Source organism: Cherax quadricarinatus, chromosome 73 (genome assembly GCF_038502225.1).
Source record: "Cherax quadricarinatus isolate ZL_2023a chromosome 73, ASM3850222v1, whole genome shotgun sequence".
NCBI lineage: Eukaryota > Metazoa > Arthropoda > Malacostraca > Decapoda > Parastacidae > Cherax > Cherax quadricarinatus.
The window spans coordinates 22,653,150-22,665,862 of NC_091364.1; the positions used below are offsets into that span (position 1 = coordinate 22,653,150).

Here is a 12,713-nt window from a genome sequence, read left to right on the forward strand (position 1 = left end):
ATTATTTAGGTATAAATACTGGTCAGAGAGCCCGTCGTAAGTCCGAGGCATCAGTAAACAAGTAGTACATTGCTAAGTGAGGAGAGACTGTATTAACATCACCATTCAAAGCATGTGAAAGTGCTGACCTGGAGAATGTACAGAGAACTTTCACAGCACACATAAGTACAATATAGCACCTAAATTACTGGAAACAGTTGAAGCCCCTTGATTTGTATTCGCTGGAATGCAGGTGAGAAAGACACAGTAATATACACCAGGAAAATTCTAGAGGGATTAGTACCAAACTTGCACATGAAAATCACTCCTTACAAAAGCAAAAGACTCGGCTGGAGATGCAACATCTCCCCAATGAAAAGCAGGGTTACCATGAGTACACAGAGGCAACACAATAAGTGTCAGGGGCCCAAGACTGTTCAACTGCCTCCCAGCATACATAAGGGGGATTACCAATAGACCCCTGGCTGTCTTCAAGATGGCACTGGACAGGCACCTAAAGTCAGTACCTGATCAGGTGGGCTGTAGTTCATACGTCAGTTTGTGTGGCCAGCATTAACAGCCTGGTTGATCAGACCCTGATCCACCACGAGGCCCAGTCACAGATTGGGCTGCGGGGGTGTTGACCCTGAAACCCCCTCTAGGTATACTCCAGATATATTCCAGGTATTAATTAGGGCTCAATACTGCCAGGCATAAAAATAGATGCCAAGGTAAAATACATGGTATATACAGTATCTTAAAAGATGGCGCCAGTTGGCCTTCCCTAATGCAACTGTTGCGTTAAAATGGCAGGAAAGCAGAGCACCAAACATAATGAACAGTAACTGAACCGAAAACCACCAAAAACATGAAGCTGCAAAAAGAGGCTACTGAATATGAGAGGCCCTCCAATAATCTAGAGCCCAACTTAAATAACTAGGTGGCCACTCACTTAAGTGGAAAAACTAAGCAAAGTTAAGCTTATGGGTTGTGTGGGGGCAAGATCCCACCTTAAGCTGAGTCACTGTAAACACTGTTGTGTGATGTATTTCTTGTGTACATGTACTCCCAAACGCTAGCAACTTCTCAGTCATGTATTGAGTGAATATAGGGATCCTAGGCTGTGTGCTAGAGTTACTAATACATTAACCCTTTCAGGGTCCGTCCCGTAGATCTACGGCTTTACGTTCAGGGTCAAAACCGTAGATCTACGCCATGAGCTCAGCTCACTCTGATAAACTGTGAGTGGTACATTTGGGCCTAGATATGAGAGAATACATCTATGTGGTATGTGTGCACCACATAAAACAGATCCTGCAGCACACTGTGCATAATGAGAGAAAAAAAATGAAATCAAGATTTTTCGATTAAAACAGCAACTTTGCAGTGTTTTTTCGTATGTTTTTTATAGTTGTATTTGCGATTTCTTGGTCTCATTTGATAGAATGGAAGACATATTACAGAAATAGAGATGATTTTGATTGGTTTTAGCATTGGAAATGGCTTGAAACTGAGCTCAAAGTAGCGGAAATGTTAAATTTTTGCCGATATTCAAGAGTAAACAAACGACCTCACACGTCTAATACACATCAGCTGGTGGGTCTAATATACATTCACAAATATGGTGATGATATTTATACAATTATTACAGTATTGCATAACAGTAAATCTTCTATTTTTTGGTGTGAATAAAAATTCATTATGTGAATAAAAAATCAAAATGGAATTTATTTGTAAAGCCTCAAAACATAACTAATGAACAGAGGAAATGTTAGTTTAGTGCCAGGAATGCCTACATTGTTCATTCTGGACCCTATTTTGAAATTGGAATATTTTGAACTTTGTGTTAAATTGGCCAAATTAACAATTTCCGATCACTTTATTTTGTAGTTGAAACAGTTGACTTGGCGATTTCTTGTGCTCAATCGATAGAATAGAAGTAATACTAGTGAAATAGCTAAGAATTTGGTTGATTGGAATAATGTAATTGGCCTAAAATGGGAGTCAAAGTCGGCAAAATCGCCGATTCGTAAATATCACTGACACATCAAAATTCGCGAGAGCATAATTTCGTCAATTTTCCACCAATTTTCGTACTTTTTGTTTTATTACCTTCACAAAAAGATTCTCTACGATTTCATAAGAAAAAATAACAAATTTTTTTTTTGAAATATCTTGGACACTGGTGCGTGACTCCAGATTTGGGCCTTGGACCCTGAAAGGGTTAACTGATTATAAGTATCATTTCTCCTTGCACATGGGCCACTAAGTAACAAGTCTCACAGAGGTCAAGCCAGCCAGAGAAGTCTCACAAGAGAATTCTAGCTAGGATAAACTCCACTACAAGTAAGTTCATTTCAATCTGTACATGGGGGACTGAGACCTACTGCTCCTTCCATCACAGTTACCTTTCCCAAAGAAGTGACCCACTGGAGCATGTGAGAGTAGGGCAGTTAACTTTATACTACCTGCACCACCAGTAACTGCCACAGTCAAGCAACTCTTAAGTTTCCACAATAGTTATTAAACTTACATAAAGGTTAATGAACTTACTTGAAGGTTATTAAACTTACTTTGAGGGTATTAAACTTAGGAGGGTATTAAACTTACTTGAAGGGTATTAACCCTTTCAGGGTCAAGAGGCCCACTCCTAAACTTGTTCTCAGGGTCGAAAATTTTTCGGAAAAAAAAATTATTTTTTCTTACGAAAAGATACAGAATCTTTTCCCGATCATAATGACACCAAAAGTATGAAATTTGATGGAAAACTTACGGAATTATGCTCTCACGAAGTTAGCGGTCTTGACGATGTTTACACATCGGCGCTTTCGCCCACTTTGAGCCCTATTTTCGGCCAATTCCAGTGCACTAGTCGACAAAAATCATAACTATTTCGCTAGAACTCCATTTTTTCTATTGAGTGAGTACAAGAAACCACCCATTTACCGATTTCAACTATCAAATAAAGTGGTCAGAATTTAGCAATTTTGCCAATTTCACAAAAATTTCAAAAGATGCCAATTTCCAAATAGGGTCCAGAATAAGCAAGAAAGACATTCCTGGTACTAAAATAACATTTCCTCTGTTCATTAGTCACGTCCCCAGATTTCGTGTTATGCAGACTACTGCATTAGTGTTGAAATGGTATAAATAATATCAGCGCACTTGTGAAATATTAGTCTCGCCAGTTGACGTGTATTGGACGTGTGGCATGATTTGTTTACTTTTGAACTTTGGTACAAATCGAACATATCTGCTAAACTGAGCTCAGTTTCAAGGTACTTTTCATTGTGAAACCAATCAAAATCATCTCGTTTTCTGCAATATGTCTTCCATTCTATAAAATGAGACCAGGAAAACTAGAAAACAACCATAATGCCATACGAAAATACAGTGCAGAGTCGGTCGCTGTTTTAAACCAAAAACACGGTCTAAGCTTTTTTTCTCTCTCATTACGCACTGTGCGCTGCAGGATTTTTTTTTATGCTGTGCACACTGACCACACAGACCCATTCTTTCATATGCAGTCCTACCAGCTTTTACTCGCTAGATTTGAATGCGCTAAAATTTACGTGTACTAGTACGTCCATAACCCTGGTGCGTAAGCTGTACTAGTACGTCAGAAACCCTGAAAGGGTTAAACTTACTTGAAGGGTATTAAACTTAGTTGAAGGTTATTAAACTTACTTGGAGGGTATTAACCCTTTCAGGGTCCGTCCCGTAGATTTACGGCTTTATGTTCAGGGTCCAAACCATAGATCTACGTCATGAGCTCAGCTCACTCTGATAAACTTTGAGTGGTACATTTGGGCCTAGATATGAGAGAATAAATCTATGTGGTATGTGTGCACCACATAAAACAGATCCTGCAGCACACTGTGTATAATGAGAGAAAAAAACTGAAATCATGATTTTTCGATTAAAACAGCAACTTTGCAGTGTTTTTTCGTATGTTTCTTATAGTTGTATTTGCGATTTCTTGGTCTCATTTGATAGAATGGAAGACATATTACAGAAATAGAGTTGATTTTGATTGGTTTTAGCACTGGAAATGGCTTGAAACTGAGCTCAAAGTAGCAGAAATGTTAAATTTTTGCCGATACTCAAGAGTAAACAAACGACCTCACACGTCTAATACACGCCAGCTGGTGGGTCTAATATGCATTCACAAATATGGTGATGATATTTATACAATTATTACAGTATTGCATAACAGTAAATCTTCTATTTTTTGATGCAAATAAAAATTCATTGTGAATAAAAAATCAAAATGGAATTTATTTGTAAAGCCTCAAAACGTAACTAATTAACAGAGGAAATGTTAGTTTAGTTCCTGGAATACCTACATTGTTTATTCTGGACCTTATTTTGAAAATGGAATATTTTGAACTTTGAGTTAAATTGGCCAAATTAACAATTTCCGATCACTTTAATTTGTAGTTGAAACAGTTGACTTGGCGATTTCTTGTGCTCAATCGATAGAATAGAAGTAATACTAGTGAAATAGCTAAGAATTTGGTTGACTGGAATAATATAATTGGCCTAAAATGGGAGTCAAAGTCGGCAAAATCGCCGATTCGTAAATATCGCTGACACGTCAAAATTCGCGAGAGCATAATTTCGTCAATTTTCCATCAAATTTCGTACTTTTTGTTTTATTACCTTCACAAAAAGATTCTCTACCATTTCATAAGAAAAAATAATTTTTTTTTTTTTAATTCTTGGACACTGGGGCACCACTTCAGATTTGGGCCTTGGACCCTGAAGGGGTTAAACTTACTTGAATGGTTTTAAACTTACTTGGAGGGTATTAAACTGCAGGATACACACATGACACTGCAAATATAGTTTGGGTATCACATCATCCTGCAAGAGATAACACATATTAATCAGATTCAATTATAATTAACAGATCTACTGTACACAGATCACTATTCGATATTCCCATTGTTTATTTCTCCCTATGCAAAAATGCTATGCACATAAAAGGTCCAAAGATCTGGAATTCATTGCCAGAACAAACTAAAGGACCCCTGTCTGCAAATCAGTTTAAGGCCCAAATAAGAAATCACCTCATCACCAAAAATTAACCAGACAAACCATACCTAACCACTACCAGTTTCTCAAAAGCTACTCATATTGTGCTGATGAATGGTCAACTACTAACTACTCTGAAATTAGGATGTCTGTTCTTTTCACTGTTTTAACCCGTAAACAGTCCAAATGTATACATACGTTTTTACCGCTAGTGCCCCAAACGTATATATACGTTTTATTGGTCATACATTTATCATTGCCACAATAAGCCTGAGTCACCTAGACACAAGAGAATGGGTGTGCGCACTCACTGTGTGCCATATTAAAATAATTGGGGATGCCTGGGTACCATATGCTCTTTTTTCCTATTAAAAACAAACTATTTTTTTTTTCTCAAAAAAGTTGGGGTGCTACGGTAGGTAACGTATATATACGTTTGGGCTGTTTACGGGTTAAATAGTAGTAGATTGTAATACAGTACATCATAATGTAAATTGTTTCAATGTAATACCAGATTTCATTGTTTTAAATAGTACTAAATTGCAATAAATCACACTGTAAATTGTTTTAAATTGTTACATTGTAATACTGTAATCTTTACTAACTAATTCAATAGTGTAAAAAGTCTCTACTAGAGTTATCAAAACCATGTAGCATCACCTGATATGATCTTAAATTCTCCTTTGCTCACTCTAACTCATCTAATGACCATATGAACTATGTATTATTGCCTTATTTTTAGTTAATCTTTAAATTTGCCCCAGTTGCACAGTATACAGAGGGACTTTTGGCATGTACACTCAACTATTATATTCCTCTGTACAACCATGTAATTTGTCAAAATAAAAAAATCTAATCTAATCTAATCTATGATAATTTTTTTTAGTGTTAAGTAGTCAGTAAGCCAATAAATTAAGTCAGCCCATAATGCTTAGACATAATTGAGGCTCTCTTTGCATTGCAACCCATTATTGTAAATACATAATCTCAATGTACTACTTGCAAATTAATAGATAAATTTGAATTTGAATTTGAGAATATTCATTAATAACAGTGTCACTTAAATAGATCTATGTGATATAGCTCAGTGTCACTCACATAGATCCATGTAATATAGCTCAGTGTCACTCGCATGGATCTATGTAATACAGCTCAGTGTAACTCGCATAGACCTAGGTGATACCCAACAGTGTCATCATCACCACCACCAGTCCTCCTCCCCCTCCTCCACTACCAGCCCAAGTCCTCCTCCTCCCCTTCCTCCATAACCAGTCCTCTTCCTCCTCCTCCTCCTCCTCCTCCACATCCTCCACCACCAGTGCTTGTCCTCCTCCTCCTCCTCCTCCTCCACATCCTCCTCGTCTTCATGCTGCTGTTCCTGCATTTTCTGCTACCATCGCCACCAATAATTCATCATTAACCCGTAAACAGTCCAAAGGTATATATACGTTTTTACCGCTAGTGCCCCAAATGTATATATACGTTTTATTTTTCCTGCTTTCAAATTTGGCACAATTGGCCTGAGATGCCTCGTCAGCATAGAATGGGTCCTAACACTCAGTGTGTGCAGTATTAAAAAAATCTGGGACCACTTAGTACCTTGTGGGAGCACCAGTTCAAATGAGCTCCAAATGAGCAAACAGCGCAGCAAACACCTGGGATTCACTGATGTCATGTAGTATTAACACTCCCATTTTAAGAGGAAAGTGATTCTGACCCTGAGTTTAGTGGCTTTGAGGTGGATGTGGCCACAAGTGGTCGAGGAAATATCAAAAAACCTCGATAATAACCCATGTGCAATATTTGTGCAACACCCTCTCAGAATGTCTTATAATCTGTCCTAAGTCAAGAGAAACAATTCTGGCTGGCTGGCAGGCTGGCTGGTTGGTAGGCTGGCTGGATGACTGATTGGCTGGCTAGCTGGCTGGCCAGCTGCATGGTGGCCAGCTGTGTGGCTGGCCGGCTGCTGGCGGCCTGGCTCTATCTCCGTTTGTCTGTCTGTATCTATGTCTATCTCTGTCTGTCTTTGTCTCTATCTATCTGTTTCTGTCTGTCTATCTCTGTCTATCTGTCTCTATCTCTTTCTATCCGTCTGCCTATCTCTGTCTCACAGGTACACATAAATACACGTATATATAGTGTAAATTACCTAGGATAACCCCAAAAAATCCAGAAAAAGTGCTATACTCTGCTTGAAGATGTGAGTAAAGGTGATGATGCAGTCTTGTGGCTCTGAGACAGAGCTAGATGGATAGACAGATAGGGAGCTTGACAGACAGACAAATAGACAGACATGTTTGTGTACCAGCGAATACAAAGGAGGGCGATGCTCATCAAACCTCACCTCTAATCTTTTCTTATCTGCTGCACCCTCCCCCACCCTCATGTATGCTCATCAAACATCAGCTCTTATCAGATGTTATCTCATCTTATCATGTCACTGTCAGGGTGGACTTTGTTTTTCATGCTTCAAGGGAACTGATTATTTTATTATTACGTATTCTTCTCCTCCTCCTCCTCCTCCCTCCCTCTCTCCCTCCCTCCCTCCCTCCCTCTCTCTCTCTCCCTCCCTCCCTCCCTCCCCCTCCCTCCCTCCCTCTCCCTCCCTCTCCCTCCCTCTCCCTCCCTCCCTCTCCCTCCCTCCCTCCCTCTCCCTCCCTCCCCTCTCCCTCCCTCTCTCCCTCCCTCTCTCCCTCCCTCTCTCCCTCCCTCCCTCCCCCTCCCTCCCCCCCCTCCCTCCCCCTCCCTCCCCTCCCTCCCTCTCCCTCCCTCTCCCTCCCCCCCTCCCTCTCCCCCTCTCCCTCCCTCCCTCCCTCTCCCACTCTCCCTCCCTCCCTCTCCCACTCTCCCTCTCCCCCTCTCCATCTCCCCCCATCCCTCTCCCTCCCTCCCTCTCCCCCTCCCTCCCTCCTCCTCCTTCCTCCTCCTTCCACCTCCATCCTCCCCCCCTCCTCCTCCCCCCCCTCCTCCCCCCTCCTCCCCCCTCCTCCCCCCTCCCTCTCCCCCTCCCTCCTCCCTCCTCCTCCTCCTCCCTCCTTCTCCTCCCTCCTCCTCCACCTCCCTCCTCCTCCTCCTCCTTATATACTTCCACTGCTGGGATCTATAAATACTTTGTATATATTCCAAGACAATAGTAAATGACCAAGGCAGGTGTAAATGTCCACCTGTCACTGTGTTTGTGACAATTTGAGTACAATTTCAGTACCTAATACTAGTTTCAGAACAAAGATTGTTTATGAAATGACAAGAACTACTATAAATTATAATTATCAGAACATAAAAGTTATATAAAATATGAAAAATAGAAAAAAAGGTATATCGGCAACACTTTTGCAAGCGGCAGCGCTCCATGTTGCCGTCACGTGATCGCCAAGTGCCAACTTTGTGGCCTCATATCTCGGTAAGTACTGACTCTAAAATTTTTTTTATCCTATTACACTTAGAAAAATGTGCTCTTTTTTTTCAATAAAAAAATGATTTTTCAAAATATTCGGGGCACTGGGGTAGTGAACATATACAGTGGACCCCCGGTTTGCGATGGCATCGGTATCCTATAAATTCGGTATTCGATACCTCAGTTCCCGTTCAAAAAACCCGGTATACGATGCGATTCGTCCGGGACGTGTCCACGTGTGGCCTGAACTGCCCCGTGTGTGCCAGTGCTTACAAGCCGGCCAGTGTGCTCACATCTAAGGATACATTCGGTACATTCCATATTATTAGTGTTTTTGTTGCTTGTTTCTGCAAAATAAGTTACCATGGGCCCCAAGAAAGCTTCTAGTGCCAACCCTGTGGTAAAAAGGGTGAGAATTAGTATGGAAACTAAGAAAGATTTTGAAGGGTTTGGGGGCTAATCCTGAGAAGCCTATGCCAGTTGTGGAATCCATTGTGCCTACTTCAAAAATTAAGGAAATGTGTGCAAAGTGGGTTGAACTGCAGACCTTTATGGATGAAAATCACCCTAACACAGCTATTGCAAGCCGTGCTGGTGACTATTACAATGACAATGTTGTGGCCCATTTTAGACAAATCGTAAGTGAACGGGAGGTACAGAGCTCTATGAACAGATTTGTTGTGCGACAGAGGTCCAGTGACTCTCAAGCTGGTCCTAGTGGCATTAAAAGAAGGGAAGTAACCCCGGAAAAGGACTTGCTACCTCAAGTCCTAATGGAAGGGGATTCCCCTTCTAAACAATAAGTTCGACACTCTCCCCTCCTCCCATCCCATCAATCATCACCAGATCTTCATTAAAGGTAAGTGTCATGCATTCTATTGTTAGTAGAGTAGTACAAACTGTGCATGTCTTCTTCAGTTTGTGTGCATTAAACTTAATATTTCATGTGGTAAAATTTTTTAATATTGCAATTTTTTAATATCGCAAACTGGGGGTCCACTGTATATACGTTTGGACCGTTTACGGGTTAAGAAAATAAAATACAGCTTCTCCTCACTGAACAATGGAGTTCCGTTCCTAAGACAACATCAGTAAACGAATTCATCATTAAGCAAGGAGCATACTAAAATGGTAGTGGGTTTGTGTCAACTATCTTTAATATTGTTTTAATGTCACCTTTGCACCATTTATAACATTTCTGGTATATTTTTAAATGTTTATACAGTAGTGTACTGTATACAGCAGGGCTCCGCTTTACGGTGTTCTGCTAATATGGGCATTTCAAATTATGACCTAAACTCTCTAAATGGCTCCCCCCACCTGAATTTCTAACACAGTCACCGCATGCCACCTGGTTTGTTTACATCTCCGTGAGCATGACTCTCCATTATGTCTGGAAACTTTCCAAAATTTCAAGTGTTTTAGTTATTTCATATTTTATATATAGTACTCTGATAATTATAATTATGTGTACCTGTACCTGAATAAACTTACTGTGCTGGCAAGAAGGTACACATTAAAATCACTAAGAGTGTCTTATTAGTCTTGAAGATGCCATATTAATAATGATAATAATAACACACAATAATAATCACTCTGAGATGCATTAATATAGACATTTTGATTAATCCATCTACAACATTTTTTCAAAATTATATAGTAATAAACACGCCACATAAGCATGATAAATACACCCACAGTAGAATAAATTAACATAAACATGAGATGTTTTTCCAGTCGTCTTGTCAGAGTGTCAGGAAGAAAAATGGTTTCTTTAGTTCAACACCAAAGAAAATGTGTACACAATAGAGTTACTGGGGTAACTGTAGAAAATTATTCCTTTCGTATGCCTTCACTCAGTTTCATTCCTCATATACATCAATGATCTTCCAAACGTATCCCAACACCTGAAACCCATTCTCTTTGCTGACGACACGACTTACGTCATCTCTCACCCTAATCTTGCCACCCTCAACTCCATTGTTAACGAGGAGCTGATCAAAATATCGACTTGGATGACAGCCAATAAACTTACGCTTAACACTGACAAAACTTACTATATTATGTTTGGTAGCAGAGCAGGAGATGCACAAATTAACATTAAGATTGACAACACTCTAATTACCAGACATAATGAGGGCAAATTCCTAGGCCTATACCTTGACAACAACCTGAATTTCAGCACCCATATCCAACACATAACCAAAAAAGTATCCTAAACAGTTGGGATCCTCTCCAAGATACGATACTATGTGCCGCAAAATGCCCTTCTCACACTATACCACTCACTTATTTATCCATACCTCACCTATGCTATTTGTGCTTGGGGATCAACTGCAGCAACACACCTAAAGCCAATAATAACCCAACAAAAAGCTGCAGTAAGAATAATCACTAAATCCCATCCCTGGCAACACACACCCCCACTCTTCATAGATCAAAACTTACTCCCTGTTCAGTACATCCACACTTACTACTGTGCAATCTACATCTACAGGACCTTAAACTCCAATATCAGCCTTGACCTAAAATGCTTTCTTGATAGTTGTGACAGAACCCACAGGCATAACACCAGACACAAACATCTCTACGACATTCCCCATGTCCGACTAAACCTTTACAAAAATTCAATGTATGTCAAAGGCCCTAAAATCTGGAACACCCTACCTGAGAACTTTAGAACTGCAGACACATTCATCACCTTCAAAACTACCATTAGAAAACATCTTATCTCCCTGATAAACCCCATCAACTAACTACACGAATACCACCTGGTGGCTCACACTTACACTCACTCACCCATTTGACCATAAACAGAAATATTAATCTCAATCTTAAAATAATGAATCCTATGATACTTCAATACTGAAACTATGTACTGTGCCAAAACAAAAGTATTCACATTGCTAAACTCACAAACTAGTATTTAGTCACTTAGCCATAATACCAACTTACCTCATAATTTGTAATATTTTAAAATAAAGAATTAAACTAAGTCTGCCCGAAATGCCTAGCCATGCTAGGCATTCTAGTGGTACACTCTGTAATCATTATTTAACTACATGTAAACCACACAACAACCAAATTCTGTAAATTCAACATTGTAATCTTTATAGAGAATAAACTTTGAATTTGAATTTGAATTCATTCTAAAAATGGTGTGTTACATGAGAATGGGAGTGTTGCTCTTTATTTATTCTACTTTACCAATGTGGATACAACTTGTACACAATGTAAGGTGTTTGTTTAATGGTATAAGATTCATAGACATGGGAATGAATGTGTGTCAATCAAAAGCAGACCCACTTGTCTGTTTGTTTACATACTCTGCATCTCTGTTCTCTCTCTCTCATTTATTAATTTTTATATCATGTACTCACCTCTCACCCTACATTAAGGCTACAAATATTTTAAGGTAAGTCATGAGTGTACTGTATATGCATTTTGTTGCTCTAGGGCACTGTCGTAGGTGGGGTGGGCAGGCAGGCTACCATACCTCCCACACCCGACTTTCTACAAATAAATACTATTCACCTGCTCTGGAGAACAATCAAAAAGCAGATGTAGTATACACAGACTTTGTGAAAGCTTTCCACAAGTGTGATCATGTTGTAATAGCACACCAAATGCATGACAAAGGAATAACAGTTAAAGTTGTTAGATGGATCTATAACATCCTAACAAATAAAAAAAAAGAGTAATAGAAAATAAGAGTAAAGTCAGAGGTGGATACAGTGAAAAGCTCTTTTCCACAAGGCACAGTACTCGCTCCCATCCTGTTCCTTATCCTCATAAAGGAGACAGATAGAGATGTAAGCCACAGCACTGTCTCTTCCTTTGCTAACCATACCTAAATTTGCATGACAGTGTCATCCATTGAAGACACTGCAAACACAAGCAGATATTAACCAAATCCTTAAATGGGCCTTATAAAACAATAATAAGTTCATTGAAGACAAATTTCAATTATTACACTAAGGAAAACCTAAGGAAATAAAAATTAGATTGGAGAATCAAGCAAATTCTAACCCCATAATAGAGCAAAAAACTAATGTGAAGGACCTAGAAGCGATAATGTCAGAGAATCTCACTTTTAAAAATCACAACAATGTATCTACCAGATCTGCTAGGAAAATGATAGGACAGATAATGAGAACCTTCAAAACCAGGGATGCCAATGATAATTCTCTTTAAATCCTTTGTCTGTTGATGTAGTATAAATACGTCTTACGAGCCAGTGTTTTGACGTATTAATAAGCCAAAATTCTAGCGGCTTCAAATCAAGCAGGAGAAAGCTGGTAGG

General features: G+C 39.5%; 1 protein-coding gene across 3 annotated transcripts in view; it reads right to left on the reverse strand.

The window, feature by feature from the left end:
• The window catches only part of LOC128701156 (uncharacterized), a 163,665-nt gene that overhangs the window by 107,384 nt on the left and 43,568 nt on the right, over positions 1-12,713 (reverse strand). For all 3 annotated transcript variants that reach the window (XR_011394061.1, XM_070100642.1, XM_070100641.1), the window contains exon 4: positions 4,780-4,845. Coding sequence is in view for 2 of the 3 variants with exons in the window: in XM_070100642.1 (XP_069956743.1) it covers positions 4,780-4,845 (66 nt within the window). In the remaining variant the exon portion in view is untranslated. The remainder of the gene's footprint in view (positions 1-4,779; positions 4,846-12,713) is intronic.